The 24969-nt window shown below is 53.4% G+C and overlaps 1 protein-coding gene across 2 annotated transcripts in view; it reads right to left on the reverse strand.

Moving 5' to 3' along the window:
* Positions 1-1064: 1064 nt before the first annotated feature.
* The window catches only part of FCER1G (Fc epsilon receptor Ig), a 28095-nt gene continuing 4190 nt past the window's right edge, over positions 1065-24969 (reverse strand). The window contains exons 2-5 of one of the 2 annotated variants that reach the window (XM_065420222.1): positions 9610-9701; positions 8375-8422; positions 5443-5463; positions 1065-4442 (exon numbers count right to left, since the gene is read on the reverse strand). In XM_065420222.1, the coding sequence (XP_065276294.1) occupies positions 4386-4442; positions 5443-5463; positions 8375-8422; positions 9610-9701 (218 nt within the window). In that variant the 3' untranslated portion in view covers positions 1065-4385. Of the gene's footprint in view, positions 4443-5442; positions 5467-8374; positions 8423-9609; positions 9702-24969 lie in introns of both variants that reach the window. The other variant, XM_065420220.1, reaches the window with a different exon arrangement.

Consider the following 24969-nt stretch of genomic DNA (forward strand, 5'->3'; position numbering starts at 1 on the left):
TATCTCATGATCTGCAGAAAATTTTTCCCTCATAGTCAGCTTCAGGAAAGTTTTCTTCCCACTGAGAAGGGCTGGAAATGGACTCTTTCTTGAAATATTATAGCTGAGATGGGCCTTGACCCTGAAAGGGCACCAACATGTGAGGATTTACCGAACGCCAGCGCTGGACACCAGTGTTAACTGTTTCAGAGTGGTAGCCGTGTTAGTCTGTATCAGCAAAAACAACGCGGAGTCCTTGGGGCACCTTAGAGACTAACAAATTTATTTGGGCATAAGCTTTCGTGGGCTAAAACCCACTTCATCAGATGCATGGAGTGGAAAATACAGAGGCAGGTATAAATACACAGCACATGAAAAGATGGGAGTTGCCTTACCGAGTGGGGGGGTCAGTGCTAACGAGCCAATTCAATTAAGGTGGAAGTGGGCTATTCTCAATAGTTGACAAGAAGGGGTGAATACCAAGGGAGGAAAAATCACTTTTGTAGTGGTAATGAGGCCAATGTAATCAAAGTGGCCCATTTCAAACAGTTGACAAGAAGGTGTGAGTATCAGTGGGGGGAAATTAGTTTTGTTGCATCCGATGAAGTAGGTTGTAGCCCACGAAAGCTTATGCTCAAATAAATTTGTTAGTCTGTAAGGTGCCACAAGTAATTCCTGTTCTTTTTTTTTTTTTTTGCTGATACAGACTAACACGGCTGCTACTCTGAAATTTGTTAACAGTGGTACTCTTGCAAAAAAAATGCCAGTAACACTGCCAACCACAACTGGTCAGGACATTTGCTGTACGTCTCAACTAAAAGTCTGCACCTTAACATGCCGGGATATTGACGCAGAGATGAGACGGTTATCTCAAATCAACACCCCCCCCCCCCCCCACAGCACAGTTGTATATAGCGGCATGCCAAAGTGTGTCCCTCAATCCCTATCACTCACATACAAACCCACCCAAAGCCTAACAGGATGTCAACACAAGGTAAGCTGGCTACTCAGACAGACAGACAGACAGAGATCACAGGCAATTCATAGCAAGTAGGTTAAATAAAGGTGTGCATGCTCACCGTATCCTGTATACACATTTTAATGAGCAAAAAAATACACGAGCCAGTATAGTACAAGACATTCAAGACATTAAGGAAAAATCTTAATATCTGTAGCACTATGTATATTCAGAGATGATTAGAGCTGGCTGGAACATTTTAGAATAAACTTTTTTCATCCAAATATGCTGTTTAGTCAAAGCTGAAGCATTTCACATAGTTGTACTGATTCTGAAGAAATGTTTGAGTGGAAGGTTTCTGAGGTCCAGGGTGGACTATCCGGTCAGAGAGCGGAATTGAAAATCTGACCTTTCTGAGCAGAAGAAAGACATTTTGACACAATTCTGTTTTACAAAAATGTTGGAAAGGTTTTGTTTTCATTCCAACGCAGAACAAAACCAAATTTCAAACCCTCAAAAGTTGTCTTGAGAGGGAATTGCCATTCTCCAGCCAGCTCTGGCAATGACCTATTCTGCTTTATTAATTCCTTTAGACGTGGCACTTTGTCCCGATGCAATAGTGGTATTTGCCATAAACATTCCAAAGATGGCTTTTATCCCATCTTCTCCAAATGCAAGCATCCAATTGGCTTTGCAATGTCATGTGGTATAATACCGCTGCTTAAAGCTTTTTTTAAAAATAAAATTTTTAAACATTCAGCTCAATAAAAAAAAAAGCTGTCTATTCTTAAAGGGTTACATTGGCAGAAAGAGACCCAGGTGCTCCTAGAAGGATAAACAGCTCTGCACACTTCTACATTTTGTCTTAGCATTGGTAGAAACTGATGTGCACCTTCTCCTGGTGTTTCTGGAGCCTGTTGCTGGACCAGTGGAGAAAGGTGCTCCAGAGGCAATACCCAAAACAAGCCATGTAGGATAATGAGCAATGGGAAGGGAGCAGCATTCAACTATAAACATGAAAGCCTTGATCTGATGGCTCAGGAACACAGATGGATGATTTGCTCCTGCCATCATGTGCTCTGTTAAGCCCTAACAGCCTGGTCAAAAATTCCCTGCGTTTACTCTAGTTGCGATACCCAGGTATGTTGCTCTTATGAAAAGATTCCAACTGATACCCAGCTGCAATTGCACCTTTTGGCACGGTTGCTGTGTGCCCGTCTGCCAGGGCTAGGCGGGTCCCAAAATGAGACTGCACTTGAAAACCTAATATTTGAAAAGGGGACCTCTTCAACTTACCTGCGAAGCTCTGAGGTCAGGGGCCTGTCTTTCTTTTGCAGGAGTTTATGGGATGACTTATATCTACCACAGCGCTTTCCTGTGCCTATCACCAGGCCCTATCCATCAGTAATGACACCGGTTCTTTCGGGGAAAATACCAGACCTTGAACTTGGGACTTGGCAGGTGAAGGTGAAGTTTTAAAATGTAAAGCCCTGAGGTTCAGAATTCCATGGACAAAAACGGCCCGTCGCACAGGGAGCAGGGAATGTGTGTGTGGGCACTACAGTAAATGCAGGTGCCAATCAGGCACCCGAATATGCACAGGCAGTTCTGAAAATCTGGGCCTACATTTGTCAATAATTTATAAAAATTGTGCTGTATATTCACTGCTGTGGATTGCTGAACGACTACCCTAGAGGTGGGGGCCTCTGTCTAGTGATGGGCCTGAGGCAGCGCAGGTACCAGCAGGAGAAGTACATACATCCTGGTCCACTGGGACCTGGACTGAAACCTACCAACCCATTTCCCAGGGTGTATTTATTCAGTGTCAGAGGGCAACGATCTGTGCACCTCCAGCCTGGACAGGATTTGAACTGGGAACCTAGAGGTGAAAACTAATTGTAGCGTCTCAGTCTGGCCCGTTCTATTTCTGATCTCAAACACTTGGTATCAAGAGCTTTTCAGCTCTTTACATCTCCAGTGAAAGGGGGAGGTGCTATCCTCGGCCTCATCACTCCCTTTATCAATCTGTTACTAAGCCTACCCATGTGCAAAGAAAGACCAGCCAAAGGGTGACAGCAGAACCTAGCAAATGCCTTTCCTCTGAGTCCGAACTGAGCCTCCCTTTACCCCACGCCATTAAGTCATCTAAGGGAAATGTTATACCCACTTCTCCATCACTGGTAAACCAACAGCCACCATGGAGGTGGCAGCACTAACTAAGCCAGGGAAATATTGGCCATGTGGCAGACATGGAGCAGGGAGCCGGCATTGTATTAAGTCTCTGTCTGCGACAGCACAGACGCTGTGGTGTGGGCCAACTCTGTGCACCAAGGCAAAGTCATCAAGGCGACCAAAGCCAGTGACTTACAAGCACAGATAAGGGAATATTCCCTGCTCCCCAGGACAGACACTATCATTATCAGGGAGCAAGCGAGAAGTAATTCTTCCGCTCTACTCTGCGCTGATTAGGCGGCTGGAGTATTGTGTCCAGTTCTGGGCACCACATTTCAGGAAGGATGTGGACAAATTGGAGAAAGTCCAGAGAAGAGCAACAAAAATGATTAAATGTGTAGAAAACATGACCTATGAGGGAAGATTGAAAAAATTGGGCTTGTTTAGTCTGGAGAATTGAAGACTGAGAGGGGACATAACAGTTTTCAAGTATATAAAAGGTTTTTACAAGGAGGATGGAGGTTAAATTGTTCTCCTTTAACCTTTGAGGACAGGACAAGGATGCAATGGGCTTAAATTGCAGCAAGGGTGGTTTAGGTTGGACATTAGGAAAAATTTCCTGTCAGGGTAGTTAAGTACTGGAATAAATTGCCTAGGGAGGTGGTGGAATCTCCATCATTGGAGATTTTTAAGAGCAGGTTAGACAAACACCTGTCAGGGATGGTCTAGATAATACTTAGTCCTGCCATGAGTGCAGGGGACTGGACTAGATGACCTCTCGAGGTCCCTTCCAGTCCTACAATTCTATGATGCTCCATTGGTCCAGGGGTTTCCAAGAGATGCTCAGGGGGGTTAGATGTTTGCATTATAGTTCTTGGCTGTAGAGGGTAGACAAGGTGCTTTGCTGCTGGAGGGAACCGTGCATGGAACCCCACCTTTGTCTCACCAGAGACTCGCTGTGCGGCATTGGTGACAGGCACAAGGGGAAGAACATCTACAGGTCTTCAGCACCAGAAACACGAGAGAGGTGGGATAGGAAAGGCTGATCCTGTAGCATCTCGGAGCAATGTACAGCTGGGGGGGGGATGTCTACCATGTAAACGAGCAGGGGCACAACACCCCCACCCCCAACACTTCAGCATGTGGGGGCAACTGGGAACCACTGGTTTCAACAAAGTTGTTTCTTTGCTGGGACTGGGGAGGAACTCATATAAATCACTCTTGGGACACCTGCTCCGCCTTCAACCTCCTTCAGCAGAGGCTGCGCCTGGGGCTCCTAATTGGGCTTGGTCTGGAGGGTTTCGTAGGTCTCCTGGTTCTGAGTGCTGAGCCCCTGTAAGGAAGAAGAGGAGACAGAAGTGGGGGTGGGGATTAGGATTTCGGTTCCGAATGGGACTCCTGAAACGATTCAAATGAACTAAGCCTGGGGCTAGGGGAGTGAAATCTCTGGGAGAGATGGAGCCGGTGGTTGAGCTCCAAATCCAACTCCAGAAGCAGGGTGGGGTTTTTTTCTCCAGGTTAGACTAGAGCTGGAAAAGCCTGTCCAGGCCCCATGTCGTCCATCCCCTCCCTGCAGTGCAGGAGTGTTCCCTGCTTTATGTGCCCAGAGCTCAGCCTCATCTGACAGCCCTTCACTCTAGGTGGAACGTCAGCAGCTGTCTCGGCCGTTCCCTGCAGGTCTCACGAGATGTTAATACACGGCTGAACCGGGTGCACAGAGCAGGGGCCGGTTTGTGACACTGCCCAGAAAAACCTCCTGCTCCTTATTCAAGAGCCTAGAAGAACCTAGAAAAGGGCTCCCGGGTATAAGCAAAGCAGCGGAGTCTGAGCTGCACAGCCGATGTTTGCATTGCGGGACCCATCCAAAAATACCCCAAACACAGAGTTTTCATGCTGGTGAGAGGGACCAAATTGGCACCCCCAAGACTCGTGCCCTCCGGTCACCCACAAGGCAGCAGCCGTATCTCCCTCTGGCAATGGCCCTGCCCTACAGGGGCACTATCGGGAAGCTCAGTCTTTGTGCTGACCTCCAGCGAGGGGTCCAATTAGTGCTGACGGTGGTTTGGTGAGGTGGATACCAGCCTAATAGGAAACGGACTGAAAACAGTCCTTGCAGTGGCTGTTACCTCAGTCATCAGACGGAGATGACTTTCAGGCAGACACCAGTGTTATTATTTAATAACATCGATTAATTCATTCAAAATACAGCTCTGCCATGTAGCCCCCAGATCACTTGCATCTTCTTGGCACCTTGGGAGCTGGTGAAAGGGACCAAGTCCCATGCAAATGATTGCACAAGGCAGCAAACAGGGTGGGGAAGTTTGGGTACTTACGGTATAGATCCCTTCTTCTTTCTGCTGCACAAAGAGAAAGAGAAAGAGAGATAAGTCAGAAGGAACAAGAAGCAAAATACCACAAACAGCCCCTTCCTCCCCCCACACTGTGTTGTGACACAAACTGGGGGGGGGGGGGGGGAAGGACGGGGCCTGTCCGCACCATCACCCAGCTCCAATTCTCAGCCCAAAGCTGGAACTCTTGGAAGCTTGAAAAATCCCCTTTCTTTTTCTTTCTTTCTTTCTATGCAGCTGCCTCTGCACTTTGTGGTTTTGGCCGGATGCAGAAGTGGAAATTCTGAACTATCCTGGGCCTACAGTTTTTTTTATTTCATCCCATTCCTTCCCCTTCTACCCCTTTCCACCCCCTCCCCCGACAGAATTCTCCTCCTGTCTTGTTTTTTTCACCTGTTGTTTGTTCCCCTGCCCCCCACTAGCCACATCAGACAGGTAGGGGAGGGATAGCTCAGTGGTTTGAGCATTGGCCTGCTAAACCCAGGGTTGTGAGTTCAGTCCTTGAGAGGGCCATTTAGGGATCTGGGGCAAAAATCTGTCTGGGGGTTGGCCCTGCTTTGAGCAGGGGGTTGGACTAGGTGATTTCCTGAGATCCCTTCTAACCCTGTAAAAAGCAATAGAGAGTCCTGTGGCACCTTTAAGACTAACAGATGTATTGGAGCATAAGCTTTTGTGGGTGAATGCCCACTTTGTCGGATGCGTCCAATACATCTGTTAGTCTTAAAGGTGCCACAGGACTCTCTGTTGCTTTTTACAGATCCAGACTAACACGGCTACCCCCTGATACTTCTAACCCTGATATTCTATGATTGAGCTTACTCAGCCATTAATGCTTCCAGGCCCCACTCCTCTTTGCCAGGATCTCCATGATACCGAGATGTTTCAATGCCATGTCGTATATTGCGGGGTTGCTTTTGCCACTGGCCGTGAAAGAGCGTATCGTCTCCCAGCCCCATGAGACGATGTGTCTGTCCACACAGCTCAAAATCACACCGGCATTGCAAGCTCCTGTCTGCACTCCTCTGGCTGGCGCCCCACAGCAGGGCAGCCCCCCTGCATTCTCTCACTCACTCTGTCTGAGCGTTGGGTGATTCTCTCCCAGCCCAGGAGGTCTGCTCTATTTTTTCTATGGCCTCACAGCTGCTCCCCACTTAGTATCAATATGCATCACAGTGCTGTGCCCTTTGCCCTCTTCCTCTGGACCATTACGGTATTAAATGAGGCAATGCCCAGCACTGATCCTGCCACCTCCCCCAGCCCACTGCTGTTAATCGTGTGTCTTTTTTAACCCCTTTAGCCAGTTTTCAGTCCACGTGACAGTGCCAGTATACCTGGCCTTTTCAAGGAAGATTTTGACAGAGGATGTGTCAAACGCTGCACTGAAATCCAGCCTCTGCTGCATTCTCTTGACCCAGGAAATTCAGAATTGCATGCAAAAGGCAATCAGCTTTGTCTGGCATGAAGTGTTTGCTATAAACCCTCCACGCTGCCCATTCCGGGAGGCCTCTCCTTTTCCTTTGGTATGGGGTGCGCATGGGACTCGGTGGTTTATTCTCACATAGCTAACAGGGTGGCTACTGCGGTGCGTGCTCTGTACCAGCGCTGCCTGGCAGTGGCCTGTGCTATCTTCTTAGCTCAAACAGCCAGCACCAGCAGCTGAGCTCCTCTCAGCCACAGTCTCTCTGGCTTCCCCAATCAGGCTGGGGCTCATTTTGCAGCCAGGGGCACCCAAGCCTCAGGATGTTTGGAATCACTTGGTGGCTTCTCCAAAAGCTTAGATTCTTCTCCGGGGGGATCGGAGTCCCAAATCTCCGGCCGGATTTCTCAGGAAACTTCCCAGGCTTCCAAAGAGAGGGAGACACCCTGAGCACAACCTGCCTCCCGACACGTCGGGGTGGCTGGTTCAAACCAGGGGCACGACCACGTTAACTGAACGTTGACAAACCACTTCCAGCCTGAGAATGGGGAATGCCTAGGCAGGCGGGCACCGGGCACCGTGAGCCACGTTCACGAGCCCAAGGGGATGGAAATGAGGGTTTGCAAAATGCTCAAGGGTTTCTACTCCAGGCTCTATTTCACCTTGCTCAGGTGAGAGGAGGAGAGGCATCTCCCACCGAGCCCATGCACCCAGCCAGCACTGGACACTCTACAGCAATTTGTCCAGGGCTTTGCCCCCTCCAGCTTTGCTCCTGTCTTTTTATATGTGTGTGTGCGTGAGTTTAATGCTGGTGAAAGGTGCCACGGGGGGGCATAAGCCCACTGAGGACAAATAGCCCCACCCCCTCAAATGAGGGAGGAGCTACAGAGTCCAGAAGCCAAGTGGGACAACAAATAAAAAAACAAGAATGGGCGTGAAGTGCAAAGGTGCAAAAGACGGGAACAGGCTAAACCTCAGCAGGACTAGAACAGAGCCGGGACTCTCCCCCGGGACACGGCACTGGTACGTCAGGCACAGACCTCAGAGGACTTTGCAAAGGTGGGTCAGTGCCATTATTCACACTCAGAGACAGGGAAACTGACTTGCCTGCAGTCAAACTGCAAATGAGTGGCAGAGCTGGGACTAGGATCTGGGTCCCTTGAGTGCTTCCCACTGCTCCACACGGCCTCCCTGCACTGCAGCGTAAGGCCCCAAACATCAGCACAGAACAAACTCATCCTCAATGTGCCCATACAAAATAGCCCCCCTCCCCCAGCAAAGCCCTTAGCCCCTGGCCCCACTCCTCCCAGTGGCCCCCCAGAGGAGAGCTGTGCTGGGCAGCACAGCCAAAGCGGCACCGCAGAGCTGGGCTCTGTTGGACCGAGGGTCCATGAGACACTGACGAAAGCAACAGCTGCAGTGGATGATTTTAGCTGTCTGTCAACTCCGCCCACAAGGCCCTGGCAAAGGAGTAACCGACAGGAAGCAGAAAGGACGTACGCTATAGGCTGCGCTGGGGACGGCTTTTGATGCTTTTCGAACCTGGAGCTGAAAAAGGAAATGAAAAGAATGAATTAAACAACAAATAGCCCCTGAAACATTTTGGGGGCAGATTCTCAGCTGAAGGAGGGTGCGGGGGGGACTTCTAATAGCCAGCATTATAGAGCAGCCCTGGGGCTGCACTAAACTGTAGCAGCTAAGTCTGGACCACATGCAATTATATCCCTCTGCACTGGGACCGGGAAGGTCCCCGTCACTGCCGTAGCTGAGCACCTCCAAGCCTGGCGGTGTTTTCCCTCACACAGCCCTGGGAGGCAGAGCAGGGCTATCCCCCCCAGCGTACAGGGGCTCTGTACTTGCCTCAGGGGACACGGGGGACGTCCACACCGCAGCAGGGAGCGTACGTCCCAGCTCAGACCGCCAGACACGCACTAGCTCCACCCTAGCTAGTGTAGCCCAGCAGCTGGGGCTCGCCACCCTAGTACGTACCCAGCGGCTCCGGGTGGGTTTGTACTCAGGCAGGCACAGGCCCGAGCTGCTGCCGCGCTACCCCTGGCTACACGGCCGTTTCCACGCCTGTCGACCCGCGCTCCCGGCCCCGGCGTAGAAGCACTTATGGCAAAGCCTGGAATTGGCTCCTGGTCTCCCCCCGAGAGCCTGAACTATTGGGTCACCCTTCTTTCTGGAAGGGAGGGGTGATGCTCCCCAGTGCCAGCTGGGTATTGCTCCAGTCTCATACGCCACTCATCCCCCATGTCTGCCCCTCCCACCTCTTCTCCGCCCCCTGTGCTGACGGGAGGGAGGCGTAGGAGTCAGCTCCTCTGGAATAACCCCAGCAGAGAGGCCAAGGGGAGCAGAGCAGTGCTGAGAACTGGCCTTTCTCATCTCTTTTTACTACGATTTCATTTTTTCCAAAAGGTAAATGGGCTGTTCCTAAAAACAAGAGCCCAGCAGCTCTGGCTGGAGCGAGACAGGCTGGGCCAGCTTCCCCCACAGCTCTGCCAGTGCACCTCGGTCTGGATCTGCCGCTCCCCCTGCAGCACTGCTCTGCTGAGGCTCCCCAAGCTTCGCCCGGCAGAGTCCCTTGTCCCCTGAACAATTACGAACCACTGAGGAGATGGAGCCTCCCAACCCCACGGTGTTTCTGGAGCGGAAGGGCTGGCCCAGTAACCCTCCGCTCCCCGTCGGGGGTCACCTAAAGAGAGGCGAGAACGGCCAGGCCCCCGGAGACTCACCTTCAGGCGGCAGTAGAGTACTGTGAGGATGATGCCGTAGGTGAACAGGACGGCGTCCAGGACGTAGCACAGCTCGGGTTCGGCCAGCGCCTCTGCAGGGAGGAGAGGTGGCGTTAGCGTCCTGGTGAGGGGGAGAGGCAATGCAGCTTCCTGCTGCTGCGCGTGGGGGTTGCACCGCCATCGTCCCGCCAAGCCCAGCAGGACGTAGAACTAGTCACCGCAATCCTGGCCTTTGCAGGAGAGCGGAGCAGCCGCCCAACTCCAGGATTTGCAGGCTGGAGCGTCGGTGTAGGACCAGGCTCTCGCGCCGCCCACATCAGGATGAGAGGGCAGCTTGCTTTCAAGGCAGGAAACCTGGGACCTCTGCTGAGGCTTCCTGCTGGGTCAGAGACTGAGCTATCACATCCAAGCAGGATTTTTCTGTACCTCAGCCCCACCAGAAACGCAGACCCTTGAGGTGGGAAAGGCCTCTCCCAGCAGCTAGCCACTTCTGCCGCCCACCCTGGCCACTGGAGCCCGCTCCTCATTTGGCCAGCCCAGTTTTGAATGTCCCAAGTGATGGGGCTTCCACCACTTCCCTGGGGAGGCTCTTCTTCCCCGTCTGATACGCTCTTCGCAAGGTTTTCCTGACATTCACCCTGAATTGCTCAGGGCTGAATTTCCTCATGCTTCCCCCTCAGTCACGCTTCGGAGCTCCTCCCCTCCTCAAACACCTGCAGACAAGTATCTGTCCCGCCCTCCCAGCCCCACCCCGAGGCATACCTAAGCGAAGCTAGTCATTGTCAGCTCCTTCACTCGCCCTCCAGCCCCTGAATAACTGTCACTTTTCTCTGAATTCCCTCCAATTTGGCTGCATCTTCCTGGCACTGAGGTGCCCACACCACATTCTACATGTGATCACACCAGAACTAGATAGATAGATAGATAGATAGATAGATAGATAGATAGATAGATAGATAGATAGATAGATAGATAGATAGATAGAGGGGGTGTATGGGGATAGATAGATAGATAGATAGATAGATAGATAGATAGATAGATAGATAGATAGATAGATAGATAGCCCTGTTTGTGATGCAGTGCCTTTGCTGATGCAGCTCAGTATACCCTTGTGCACATCTTTGCAACCCCACACCTGTCACTCCTGGTTCTCGTTACCAGGCTGCCCTGAGCCCCGCACTTAAACCAGGCTGGACAACGTGGCCCATGGGGAACCATCCCACGCTGGCCCCTTGGGGAAGGACTGGACGATCTAATGGGCCTCTGTGGATTCACACCCATTAGACCAAACAGCTGACGCAGACTAAATCACATCCCTGCGGCCAAAGGAGAGGCTCAAGTTTGTTGCTAACTAATGAAATTCCCCATTGGCCAGTGACAGACCTGGCACCCCTTCCGGACCACGTTAGGCCCTACCAATACCAGGGCTGATGTCCTGGCCCCATCGAAGTCAGTGAGAGTTTGGCCATTAACTTCAGTGGAGCCAGGATTGCACCTCAGATGTTCATGGCTCAACCAACCAGAGAGTGACTCAAAGCTCTTTGTGGGTCTATCATGTTGCTGGGAGGAACCTGGCCGCTCTGGCTTTGTTGCTAGAAATGGCTAAAGAGCTTGGCTCCAGACTAACAAGTTTGGAGTTATTTTAAAGTGACCCTGTGAAGGGCAACAGTCTCCAAATCTGGCCCTCCACGTCCTCTAAAAATAGATGTTTACTTGCACAATATCCTCCTAGCAGAGTCAAAGAGTATCACTGGGTTTGAATAGAGATGGGATGATGTTTTAGCCAGCAGGGACATTCTAGTTATACTAGCTAAAATAAGGACAATCAGATCTCATGCTTCAGGGCATTGTGCCTCACTGGTCAGGAAGGAAGTGGGCTTTCTCTTTCCTCTGAAAGATCAGGTTCTGTCCTCTGCTGGAGGCAGAATCATGGGTTGGATGGACAGGTACTTTGATACACTGTTTCCAGCCCTCTGTTCCTAACAGCAATGATATTATTACCCTCTGCCTGCCTAGTGACAAACCCTCTAGTGCTGTGAGATCTCCAGTTGTCTCACCCTCTGCCCAGGACACTGGATCTCCTGTGCTCTGGATGTGATTTGCACCTGACACAAGGAGCTGGGAGGTGTGGGAACCTCAGACCTTCCCATTAACGACACAAGGAGCTTGAGATTTTGTCCTGTTTCCTTTCATAGAAGAGACACGAGTCCAGGGCACAGTGGGGAGCACAGTGTGCTGGAGGCTGGCTGAGCTCAGGGCAATAACAACCAATTTGAATGCATTGGCCCCTCAGGCCTTAAGGCCTCTGGGAGCCTTCAGAGAAGATACTCTACAAATAAACCACAGAGGAAGGGCCCATGAGACCTAGTTAGGGCCCTTCGTTTTCGGTTTTTATTTTATTTAATTTTTCCCAAGAATTTATCAGTGTTTATTACTACAACAACAAAAACAGCTGAAAATTGGTGCAAAAAACTATTAATAATATTTCTGGGTAAATATCGGGGTTTATTTTGGTGGATGGAAGGGCAGGGGGAAAGCACTCTGTAGATTGACACTTTGATTAATGGAATTCAGTGTAGTTTGCTGCAGAACTAAAACAGAATTCAAAACACAATGCTATCAGCTTGAAATGTGTCCATGGTGGGCGTGAGATTCATCAGTACATTCAGATGCGCACGCACTTCAGAGCACTACTTCATGTACTACAGGATGCAGCATGGCCTAGTGGTTAGAGTGTGAATGGGCATCAGGAATTTGAATCCCCCACCTATAGCAGTTGCTCAGAGATCTAAGAGCCCTTTGCATGTGCCTAGCAAACATATCAGCGAAACCTCCCGGTACCCACTAGGCAAGTCAGAATCATTCTGCTTGCGCTGAGGCTCAGAGGGGGAAGTGACGTTCCCAAGGCCATTAGCCAGCCAGCCGAGAGCAGACCAGAACCCAGGCGTCCTGACTCCCAGTGCACTAATGTAGCCCACAGAGAGATCCTGGCGGCAGTTGGCTGCTATTTTTGCATGTTAGGGTGGGCAGGGATTCAGGGCACAATGTTGGTCATGCAGGGCTCCCTGGTGAAGTCAGCCTGGCCTTCCCAGAGAAAAGACATTCAGAGAAGAGAGGGAGTGGGGGAGGTCAGAGCTTACTGGGGTACGGGAGGCACCATATGGCCAGGGCAGAGAGACTTCCTAGCCTCCATCACTGTGCGCTGGGAGATGGGGGCTCCAGGAGCACCTCGTATCTGGACACAACCCCCCGAATCCCAATGGCTCTGGCGGCGGCAGTGGAGGGGGGCCACGCTGCACCTCCCTGCACTGCCTGCCCCTCGGATCACAGGTTCGTTTCACGTCTTGGAAGCCCTAATGGGGCTGGACTCTGGTCACTCCCGGCCCGTCCACTCCCCAGCACGCTCGTCCTTCCAGCCGGAGCCCAGCTCTGGGGAGGGGGCGTTGTGGGGGAAGGGCCTAATATGGCTGCAGTGGAGCCCGACCCAGGGCACAGCAGCACCCGGCGGTTCAGACAAGTGTTGTGTGAGGTGCCCGACACAGACACAGGCACCCCGGCCCCGCCACTGTGAAACCAGCTGCACAGAAAGGAAGGGTCCTGCTGCCTTGGTCTCGCGAGGGACTCCGATACTGAGATGAGTAGCCCCTCCCCCCTGGGCCCCCTACTTCCCTCCAGTCCCCCAAAGCCACCCAGGAGAGTCCTCTTGCAGCTCAAAGCCAGAAATGGAAACCACGTCCGTGGGAGAAACTTGTCTCAAGCGCTTTAGCCAACCAGCTAGAGCGTCATGAAACCACAAGCAGCAGCGGCAGCCGGGGTGTTGTCTGTGCGATCACACCTGAGGCACTGAGCGGTAACAGGCCTCGCTGACAAACAATGTCTAAACCCTCCAATCTTCTGCCTTTCCCCGGGGAGGCGAGCACGCAGTGCCACTGCCAGGGCTGTGCATCCCAGGGGCTGGTACAGGACTGCAGTGGCTTTCTCCAGCACAGGCCCTGCAGGAAATCCCGGGTCCCCCCGTCTCTTCCCCACAGCAAGAGCAGGGCCCTAGCAAGGAACATGTACAAATCAGTGGGAGCTGGGGCCCCAAGTGCGGGGGCTTTACACTGCGGTGAAGGCAGCTAGTATTGATGGTTAATTAGCTCCTGCGTCTGCTCAGCACTACTCATAAAACAGCGCTTTAACTCACACAGGTCTCCGTTTGCCCGTCTCTGGCGGGGCTCGAAGCACGGTACAAACATTCTGTCTATCTGTCCATCTAACCAGCTATCCTCTCCACACCCCCATCTAATCTATCCCCCAGCCAGATATCCCCTCCACCCCCCTATCTAATCTATCCCCTAGCCAGCTATCCCCTCCACCCCCCTATCTAATCTATCCCCATCCGCACTGCTATCTATCTCAGCACACACCCCTGTATCTTATCTACCTCTCTCCTAGGGTTTGTCCTGCTGCCCATCACCATGGTATCCGGGCACCGTCCATGTCCTATCACTAGTTGTAGCGAAGTCTCTGGCTCTGCTGGAGGGATGCGTGCGCTGCTGGAGGGAGGCTTTGGTTAGTTACTCTGGGGGGCTGTGCGCTTTGATGCGGGGGCTGGGTTTTAGGGCGACAGGTAGCTGGGGTATCAGGGTGAAAGTGCTTTTTCTGGCTGTGGTGGAAAGGGTTTCTTGAAGAGGAAGGTTTTGCAGCGTTCCCTAGAGATTCTCAGACTCCAGATTGGCCCGATCTCCTCTTTGCTCCACAGCTGGATCTCCTCAACCGAGCACGCGCTGCCCCAGCTCTCGCACGCTTCGTGAGCTGCGCTGCCCCAGACACTAACGAGGGTTATTCAGGGCTGCCCAGAGGATTCGGGGGGCCTGGGGCAAAGCAATTTTGGGGGCCCCTTCCATAAAAAAAAGTTGCAATATTATAGAATACTATATTCTCGTGGGGGCCCCTGCAGGCCCGGGGCAAATTGCCCCATTTGCCCCGCCCCCCCCCGGGCGGCCTTGGGGTTATTTATTGGCTGCATTTCAGCGGTGCCTGCCGGCCCCAGGCAGGATCGGCCCCAGTTGCACTGGGCACTGCACACACCCGTCCAGCAGCGTGCCTGGCCCTGCCGTGGAGCGCTTGATCTAACTCTGCCCAATGGCCCCAGAAGGGTGGAGGAGGTGAAGCAATGAGATGCTGCAGAAACCAGGGGCCGTGCTGGAGAAATTTGCTCCGGCGCCTGGGCACGTGGGACACTCTGCAGAGGGGAATAATGTGGGGCTAGGAAGGGGGAGAGTCAGAATGGAGAGGTAGATTGGGGCTGGGGATTTGACTCGTGCTCCTCTGTTTCCTGGAGCAGGCAGTCCCACCTCCCGGTGTGCCTGGTGGAGGGCGAGGGGCTACCCGGAGCACCGTGTCACCAGAACGGAGCTGCAGGGGAACCGAGGGACAGCACAGCTGCGCGCCTCGGCCCTGACCCCACAGAAAGCTCTGTGCACCCTGAGGTGCTCCCTGCAGGGCTGGGGCCTTGGATGCTCCCTGCTTTACACCGAGGCCTGGCTGGTTTCCTCCCCCCGCAGGGCCATGTGATCGTCCCCAGAGCTGCCCGTGCCCACTAGCCCCCTGCTCTCCGGCCTGTCCACCCAGGGGCGAGCGCCTCACTCAGCCCCAGCCACCTGCTCTGACTCTCCCGCTGCTCAGGAATAAGAATTTGCGGGCCCTGTGGACTATGGAAATTGGACCTCTACCTTCCTTAAAGCACCCCCCATACGTACTCCAGCCCAAACAGCCCCCCAAATGCCCCTTCCAGACCACCCCACCATGAACCCCTCCCCACACAGACCCCAATGTCCCTCCCAACCCCACCCCCCAAACAGCCCCTCAAGTGCCCTTCCTACCATAAATGGACCCCCACATGCCCCTCCCATCCCATGCACACCCTCAACAACCCTGCACCAGCCCCCATTTATCCTGACAGTCTCCACACACACCCTAAACAGCCCTGACATACATCCCACTCCCCGCAGCCCCCAGCACCTCAGCCCCACTGGACACCACCCCCACATCCCCCATATCTCAACCCCCCAATTCACCCCACCACCCAACTCACCCCACTGCTTCAGTATCCCCATTACACCCCCCAACCCCCACAATGCATCCCACCACCCCCAACATTCCCCAGTCACCCCCACCACCTCCTCCCACTCCCCACTCTCCCATAGCCCACCCCAGTCCCTCTTGCACCAACCCTGGGACCTTTTTGGCCACTCATTGGTGCCCCCTAAGCTCAGCGCTCTGCTACCATCAGGGCTAAGCTGGCTCCCCCCAGTCCTGACCCCCCCCCCCCCCAGCTCTGCTCACTCCCATCACCCGCCCTGCACTCACACCGCTCGGGTTTGGCCTGGCTGCCCCTTTGCCAGGACAGGGGGCGGCCGGGCCACATTTGAGCGAGTGGCATTGCAACCTGGCACACGAGGTCACAGCACCATTCAGTTGGTTTGGGGTTTTTTTCAGTGGTTGCAGGCCCTGAGCTGGTGGCCTGTCCTTGCTCATCACAGCTCTGTGCACTAGAGACATCTGGACGGGTTTCTCCGCCTGCCCCACTAGGAGTGCGCTGGTATCCCCAGCAGTACCAGGTTGTCCCGTGACACGCCGGCAGAGGAGACGCTTGTTTTCAGTGTATCAGATGGCATGGCTGTCCCCCGCCCACCGCTGGCTCATGGCCTCCACACACCACAACTTTCAGCGGGATGAGGCTGGGGCCTGGAAGCACAGATGCTCCTTATAACAGTCTGTAATCTTGTGTTCATCCTTTTTACAAAACTATGATAAATTGTTTACAAAATATGCTTTGTGACGTGTCCTTAGAAAACTCATAATTCGCTGATCATTATTGTCCTGGTAAAATATGTGTGGCAACATTGTATGTAAAGTTATAAGATTCTCTTGTATGATGTTGCTAAGGCATATTTCAAATCTGGGGAAGCAGCCCAAACTACTTCCCGAGGCTTTGTCTACACTAGCACTTTTGTCAACAAAACTTTTGTCAACCAGGGGTTTGTAAAAAACATCCCCCTGACCAACATAAGTTTCACTGGCAAAAGTGTCAGTGTGGACAGCACTATGATGGCTCTCCTGCCGACATAGCTAATGTCGGTCATTGGGGGTGGTTTAATTATGCTGGCAAGAGAGCTCTCTCCCGCCAGCATAGAGCGGCTACCCAGGAGACCTAACAGTTGCACAGCTGTAGCAGTATGCTGTGCCACTGTAAGGTCCGTAGTGTAGACAGAGCCTCAGAGACAAAAGGCAATCAGATTCCTCAGCCAGTTGTCAACAAAATCAGATGGACCGTCACCTGAGTAAGCAGCCATTCTTTGGCAGGAAGAAGGGTGTGAGTAAGAAATTTACATCTTGGCAATCAAACAGCTGGCGGGGAGGATACTGTGTAGATAGACTGGCTGTCACCTGAACCCCAGCTGAAGAGCAGATTAGCAGTTGAAAGGAGTACCAGAAAAGAGGAAGAAAAGATATAAAAATGAGGAACAAACACCCCAAATAATCTCTCCCTTCATCTCTACTCACGGCATCAACAACATTTGAAAGACAAAGAAAGCATCACTGAAATGCGGGAGGGGTCCTGGCTGGGGGAAAATCCTGCCAGACTGCTGTGAGCACGTAGCTTTGAATTTCCTTAGCTTGTTAAGTTAGGTATTAGTTTGTGTTTTACCTTTTAGTTCTCTGTAACCAATTCTGACTTTTATGGCTCGTTACTTGTAATCTCATAAAATCCATCTTTCTGTAGTTAATAAACTTGTTTTATTGTTTGATCTAAACCAGTGTGTGCTTGGATCGAAGTGTTTAGGAAACTTCATTTGCGATAACAGGGCCTGTGCATAGCATTTTCTATTGATGAAATGATGGACTTTCTAAGAACTTGTATTGTCCAGGAGGAAAGAGCTGAACAGTGTAAGATGCACATTTCCGGGGACAAGTCTGGGACTGGGAAGTTGCTAGTGTCACTTTGCAATAGAAATCAGGAGTGGCTGACTAGAAGCACTCATGTAACTCTGCTGGGGGTAACGTACATACTAGAGGCTGTGTGTGAGCAAGGCCAGGAGTGGCTGCTCTCACAGCGAAGCAGTGTAAAAGGCACTCACATTTGGAGAATTAAGGGGACACCGCTGTTCAGCTATCCAGATTGTACTCTGAAGAAAGTCACACTTCTGGTTTCAGGTCCCAGCCCCAGCTGCATCGCTCACCTCACCTCTGCAGCCTTTCCTGGTGGGGCACTGGCCCAAACTGGGCAGGGGGGCATCCTGGCCCTGCTGAAGTCAATGGGAGGTTAGCCCCGGAGCAAGGTCTGTATTAGGGACAATGCTGCGTGCGAAGGATTTCAGCACTTGTTGTCGCTGTTTGAGACATCACAGCATCCTTCCTCCTTATCAGCGCTGGGAGGATGCTCAGAGCTTTATCTGCTGGCTCTGAAATGTATCCAAAACTGGCTCCCCAGGGCCCGGGGCCTTTTCTGTTTGGTCTCTCTGCCAACATTCAGGCAGGTGAAATTTTGTTCCCACCCATGTGCCAGGGCAGGGACCTTGTGATGCTGCTTGGGCAGCTGTCTTGGGGTGCTGGGGGTGCTAGGGAGGGACTGTGTGGGGGGAGGGAGGTATCATAGCAAAGAGGAGCAGCAGAAAGAGAACTGGCAGCAGTGTCAGCAGGTTACACCACGGGCTGCACTTCAGTTACATGGTGCTGCCTGGAAGTCTCCCCGACCTCCCGGGTAATGCGGCAGGGAACAAACACCTAGTGCCAGCCCCCAGGGAGCCACCCGGGATGGTGCCACCACCACGAACACCTGGGCACCTCTGGCCACTTGGCCACTCAGGGCCGGGTGTCAACCTACACGGGGTGGCAGCAGCAGCCCATGAAGAAGCGGGGCCAGAGCCGGCAAGCAGGAGAGAGCATGGCTGGGCAGCGCTGGGCAGGGGAGCAGCTCTGTGAGAGGTGAGGCAGGCCCCACCCTGGAGCAGGATTAGCCACGTGAGCAAGTGAGGAGAGGCAGCTCCCGAGGCCACGCAGGAGACACAGGCGCTGGGCTGGCCAGCGGTTGCTGTTTCATCCCAATGAGGCGTTCCTCTGCTCCCTCCCATGCAGCCAGCCCCAGGGCACTGACTGCCTTGGGCTGGTTACCTCAAGTCACCGGGAGGGAACCCGTCTGCTTTGCAGCAATAAGCCAGGAACAGCTGCTTCCTGTCAGTGATTGGGGGGGGGGGGGGGGCTCGGTGGCGCATTCAGCACAGAACGTGTGTCACCTGCTGCTGCAGGGAGCTGTTGGGGTGGTGTCATCAGAGGCCACCTTACAGCGCATTGCTGGGAAACGGTAAAGAAATCTGCCGGCTCTTCCCCCAGACCCTGGGCCACAAGCCTCTTTGGGGCCTTTCACAAAGGGACCTCTGCAGAGGTGGGTCTGGGAAGCACCTTCGCCCAGCGTGGTCACCACTGCAGAAGGGCCTGAGTCTCATTGACAGTCCCAGGGAAAGTCAATAGACCAGCTAAGGGACGCAGCCACCTTCGAAAATGTTACCGGGTGTCTTTGCATCTTCCCCAGACAGGATCCTGACCACACTGCTTGTGTGTGTGTGAGAGAGAGAGAGAGAGAGAGTGTGTGTGTGTGTGTGTGTGCGCGCGCACATAGGTACGTGTTGTTGACTAATGTACGCTGGGCTGGCAGATATCTATCTATCTATCTATCTCACATTACCAATAGTGTATTATCCGCACCATACGGATATCAGTGTGTATTAAGCACATAATTGTGATATAATACAAGTTATATCGCTTAAATTGGCCTCTGCGTTTTATATACCCCTGCTCACTTGTGCTACATGTCCCTTAGGGTGACCAGACAGCAAGTGTGAAAAATCGGGACGGGGGGTGGGGGTGTAATAGGAGCCTATATAAGAAAAAGCCCCAAATATCGGGACGGTCCCTATAAAAATGGGACATCTGGTCACTATAGTGTCCCTTAACCTCTTGCAATCATTGAAGTAAGTGTTGGCGTAAGTCCACAGGGAAGCTGTCAAGCCCAGGACGGACGAGTTACCATAGCAACAGGCATGCACCGGAAGGTCCCAAAGGAAAAGCCAAGACATGACTGTTCTCCCTTGGTACAGACCTAGGAGTTCCTGCATGCCCTCGGGAACCTGGAGTGCAGGAGCTCAGAGCCAAGATCAGGGGGACACCACGGTACCACAAAAACAAGGTAGGAAGCCGACTGGTTAAATCTAGTTTCAGACAACGCATATAGGCCCTGTTACCAGTGGCTGATTAACACATGGTCTCATGGGGCATGTGCTCAGGGGCCCCCACCAATTTGGGGGCCCCAGACTCCAGCCGCGGGGCTTTGGGCTCAGGCCCCGGGATCCGACCGCGGGGCTTCAGGATCTGGCCCTGGGCTCTGGCCCTGGGCTCATCCCCCCACTCTCCCCCGCCAGTGCCCCGGCCTCTGCTGCCTACTCTGGTCCCAGGCTTTGGCCAGGTGGTGGCAGGCTTTGTCTCCCGGCCACAGGGCCCCGGGCTCTGGCCCTGAGCTCACCAAGCCCCCGCATCGCCCCTGGCCCCTGTTGCCTCCTCCGGCCCCATGGGGCTTTGGGCTTTCGGGCTCCCACCCCTGGCCATGTGGCAGTGGGGGCCAGCCTCAGGCTCCCCTAGCCCCCGCTGCCCAGGATCGGTGCAACCATTTAGGCGACCTAGGCAGTTGATCTCCATCCGCCTAAATGCCGGCGGCCCTGGTCGCCGCCGGCATTTAGGCGGAGGGAGCTGGGGCAGTGGAACGCAGGTAGGGCCGCCTGCAGCAAGGGGAGGGGGGGCAGCACGCAGGGGAACTCCCCGTCCCAGCTCACCCCTGCCCCGCCTCCTCCCCGAGCACACCGTGGCTCCTTCACTTCTCCCGCCTCCCAGGCTTGCAGCGCCAATCAGCTTAGGCACCGCAAGCCTGGGAGGCGGGAGAAGTGAAGCAGCCACGGTGTGCTCGGGGAGGAGGCGGGGCAGAGGTGAGCTGGGGCGGGGGGGGGGTGTCTCGGGGGGGGAGGAGCTGCCGCAGGGGGGGCGCCTCAGGGCGGGGGCTCGGGGGGGGGGGGGGCGCAAGGTGGAAGTTTCACCTAGGGTGCGAAACATCCTTCCACCGGCCCTGCCGCTGCCACCTCCGTACCCTCATCATCCCCCCCCATCCCCACTGGCCCCCGCTGCCTCTCCTGGCCCCCTATCCATTCCACCCAGGGCCGGCTCCAGCTTTTTTGCCGCCCCCAGCGGCGAAGCAGGGGGGGAAAAAAAAGATAAAGCCGATCGGCGGCACTTCAGCGGCAGCTCAATCGCGCCACTTCATTCTTCGGTGGCAATTCGGCGGCAGGTCCTTCTCTCCCTCTCTTCCTCTTCGGCAGCAGCTCAAAGAGGAAGAGAGGGACTGAGGGACCCACCGCCGAATTGCCACCGAAGACCCGGACATGCCGCCCCTTTCCATTGGCCGCCCCAGGCACCTGCTTCCTTCGCTGGTGCCTGGAGCCGGCCCTGATTCCACCATCACCTCTGGCTCCCACTGCCTCCCTACCAACCTCCCCATCCAGAGCTTAATGTGTCCCCAGGCTTGCCGGGGCTGAGTAAGTCTGCTGTGAAAAGTGATATTTGTATGTTTGTTATTGTCACTTTTTCACAGCAGACTTAGTAGCTGCCTGGGAGGCTGGGAAAACGGGTATTAACAGACAAGTATCACTTGTCACAGCAGCAGACTTAGCAAGTCTAAAAAAGAAAAGCAACCAAAAAAGCAAGAGAAACAACAGCAAAAAAGACAAGAATGTGCAAAGCATCTAATTGGTGTTACTGGTCTGTTTAGGTCCAGTAAAGAATAGAGACAACTGTATATTATTTTTATTACTGCAAAACCCTACATAAATAAATGCCCATGATTTAATATGTGCATATTTATTTGTTTTTCTTAAAGTTAATTAAGTATTTTAGGAAAAAGCATCAGAGCAACCAGCAAGAGTTGCCCCCACTGGTGAGAGGCCCCCCCTGAATAATGGTCAAGTTTAAGAAAATGTGGGAGATGAAAGAACCACTTGTTGGCCGGTGAACGACTGATTCTTGTAACACTAGTGTTGTCCAGATTAGCAGGGAACCCCTGTGTGTTCTGGTATGGATAATATCTAGCCAGATTCATTTTCTATGTGGAAAAATTGAGCAGTTAATTTAGACATAATGAACTAGGATCTGATTTGCTTCATTATTAACGCAGTGTGTAAACATTGAGTGGAGTCTTTGTGTTAATGCATTTTGATACATTCGTGTTTTAATGGGGCGTGGGGTGGCCAAATGTTCTTTGTGCCCAGGACCCCAATAAATCTTAATCCACCGCTGTCTGCTACTGGTAAAGAGATAGGACATAACAAGAGGGCAATAGGGTGTACATTGGGGAGCCACCTTCTGGGTACAGGGAACGTAAAGACACTGCCCGAGGCGGCTTCCCAGAGGCTGCGATCGGAGTGAACTTTCTTCCAGTGCTATATTATTATTGGCTCATAGTAATAAACCTGACTGACATTATTATTTGGTCTCTTGAACATATTTAGTAATAAGCCAAAGCGTGGGCAAGCAACTGACTATACAAATTATCAACAGTGTGTGTATAAGTGTGCATGTGTGCACACAGGTGTGGGTGTATATGCATGCACACAGGTATGTGTCTGTGTGCATGCACAGGTGTGTGTCTGCTTGCATGCAGGTCTGTGTGCACACAGGTACATGTGTATGTGTGTGTGGGGGTGTATGTGCATGCAGGTGTGTGTGTGTGTATGGGTATGTGTGCATGCATGCACACAAATATGTGTGTGTATGTGTGCATGCAGGTACGTGTGCATGCACTAAGGTATTTGGGTGTGTGCATGCAGGTATGTTTGCGTGGGTGGATGTGTACATGCAGGTACATGTGCATATACGGATGGGGGTGTGCACAGGTGTGTATGTGTGTGCATGCCGTCACACAGGTATGTGTGTATATCTGTGTGCACACGCGTGTGCGCTTGTGTATGAAATCATCACTTCATAACCCCTGTGCACTGCCCAGACAGTGACCCCTCCAGTCCACTCAAACGAGCCTTATGCATTTCTATCTTTGCTGTCAGACCTCTCGCTCTCTCGCACACGCACTCTCACTCTCTCACACACACACTCTCACTCACTCTTGCTCTCTCGCACATGCACTCTCACTCTCTCGCACATGGACTCTCACTCAGTCTCACTCTCTTGCTCACTCGCTCTCTCGCACATGCACTCTCGCTCTCTCGCACATGCACTCTTGCTCACTCTTGCTCTCTCGCACATGCACTCTCTCGCACATGGACTCTCGCTCAGTCTCGCTCTCTCGCTCACTCTCAGTCTCTCGCACTTGCACTCTCACTCTCTCGCACATGCACTCTCACTCGCTCTGGCTCTCACGCTCTGGTTTTGGACTCTCAGTCAGGTCAGGTTTGTCACTGATATAATCCAGACACCAGGAAACACAGGAGCTCAGCAGCAGGACGGGTACGACAAAGGGAGTTGGCCTGAACATCAGCCAAACACAGCACAGGTGCTTGGCAGAAATCGCATACAAGGGAAAGCCCAGCAGCTCAGCTCCAGCGCTCTGCTCGTACAGCAGGGGCAGAGACAGGCAGCAGCATCCTCCTCATCCCAAGTACAGAGAGGGTTCCCCCACCCCTCTCTGCACAGAGGTGCCTACTACAATACCTCATTTCCAAAGCAGTAAGGAAAGGGGGTGTCAGGATGTGGTCTAGTGCAGGGGTTCTCAACCTTTTTCTTTTTACCCCCTCCCCGCCCCCAACATGCTATAAAAACTCCACGGCCCACCTTCCTGTGCCATAGTAACTGGTCTTCTGCATTTAAAAGCCAGGGTCGGCGTTGGGGGGTAGCAAGCAGGGCAATTGCCTGGGGCCCCATGCCACAGGTGGCCCCCATGAAGCTATATTGCTCAGGCTTCAGCTTCAGCCCGGAGTGGTGGGGCTCAGAACCGTGGGCTTCAGCCCCATGTGGTGAGGCTTTGGCTTTCTACCCTGAGTCTAATGCAGGCCTGCTTGGCGGCCCCCCCACCGAAACCTGCTCGCAGCCCAGACCCTTGGTTGAGAACCACTGGTCTAGTGGTTGGAACGTGGGAGGAGCCATCAGCGGACGTAGATTCTATTTCTGGCTCTGGCCCTGCTTTGTGCCTCAGTTTCCCCATCTGTAAATTAGTGCTACTAACACCAAGCCCCTTCCCCGAGGGTTCAGTTTGTTATTGCGTCAAAGCTGCTCAGAGTCCTGCAGGCAGGAGGTGCCGCAGAAGGGCACAGGGTGGGGAAGCTACCCAGTGCCTTCCTTTGGGTATTAAAGACCATCTTTGGTAAGAGCTCTGGATTCCCTGCCAGTCGGCCCAGAAGGGGTTGGAGGCGGCACTCCCCCGGCCTGAGGGCTGTGCCAGCAGCGGGCGAGGTGGCGTGATCAGGGCACCCTGGCTCCCCTCTCCCCACACGTAAGTGCAGGACCCTGGCAAGGAAAGGGCACCTTGCGATGAAGGGCTTTGCTGGAGCACTCAGAGGAACGTGTCAGCCCAGCGCTGCTCGGTGCCAGATACAATGCGCGTGGCCCTCACGCAGGGGCTGTAACGGCTCTAGTCATAAGAGTGAGACTCCACCCTTTAACAAAGGCTTTTCCTGGCCATCGCTGGCTGACTCAGCCGCCTCCCTCCTGCCGCTGGGCTGCCTGGCACGGGCAGGGGTCTGACTGGCAGGGAGGGAGGAGACTTGAGATAGCGGCAGAGCTAGGAACACAGGCGTCCTGGCTCTGCAGGCCACGATCCACCCACTAGAGCCCGGCACCTTTTGGCCCTTGAGGGCCTTTTCTCCCCCATTCCTCAGCGAGGACAGGGCTGAGACCCCCCCGGCTTGGGGTGGATGCTATCAAGCCCTCTCCTCTAAACCCCAAGCTGTTTTCATTCGCCCCCCTTGCCAGGCCTTAGCCAGCACGTATCCCTGCCACTCCGTCACTGCTGGGGCTTGTCGTGCTGGACAGGACACAGCTGTGGGTGTGCCGTGGGCGGCCAGGGGAGTGCAGGGAACTCACTGTGCTGCTCGTGGCTAGAACAGTGCAGGCCCCAGCAGCTTCTGCCATGGGGGCAGCCCCGGAATTTGAGGGTTGAACCAACCCAATCTGCAAGTTTCCCCTGGTTTGGGATGTTGGGGCCCCTTGAAATCAGACACCAGCCAGGCTGGCCGGTCTGTGCTATCACCCAGTCGGGGGCTCCTCGGTGCACGTCACACTCTCTTGGGCAGGGTTGTGGGGAGATGGGCCCCACAGCCCACCTGG

The sequence above is a fragment of the Emys orbicularis genome, chromosome 20 (assembly GCF_028017835.1).
Source record: "Emys orbicularis isolate rEmyOrb1 chromosome 20, rEmyOrb1.hap1, whole genome shotgun sequence".
Taxonomy (NCBI): domain Eukaryota; kingdom Metazoa; phylum Chordata; order Testudines; family Emydidae; genus Emys; species Emys orbicularis.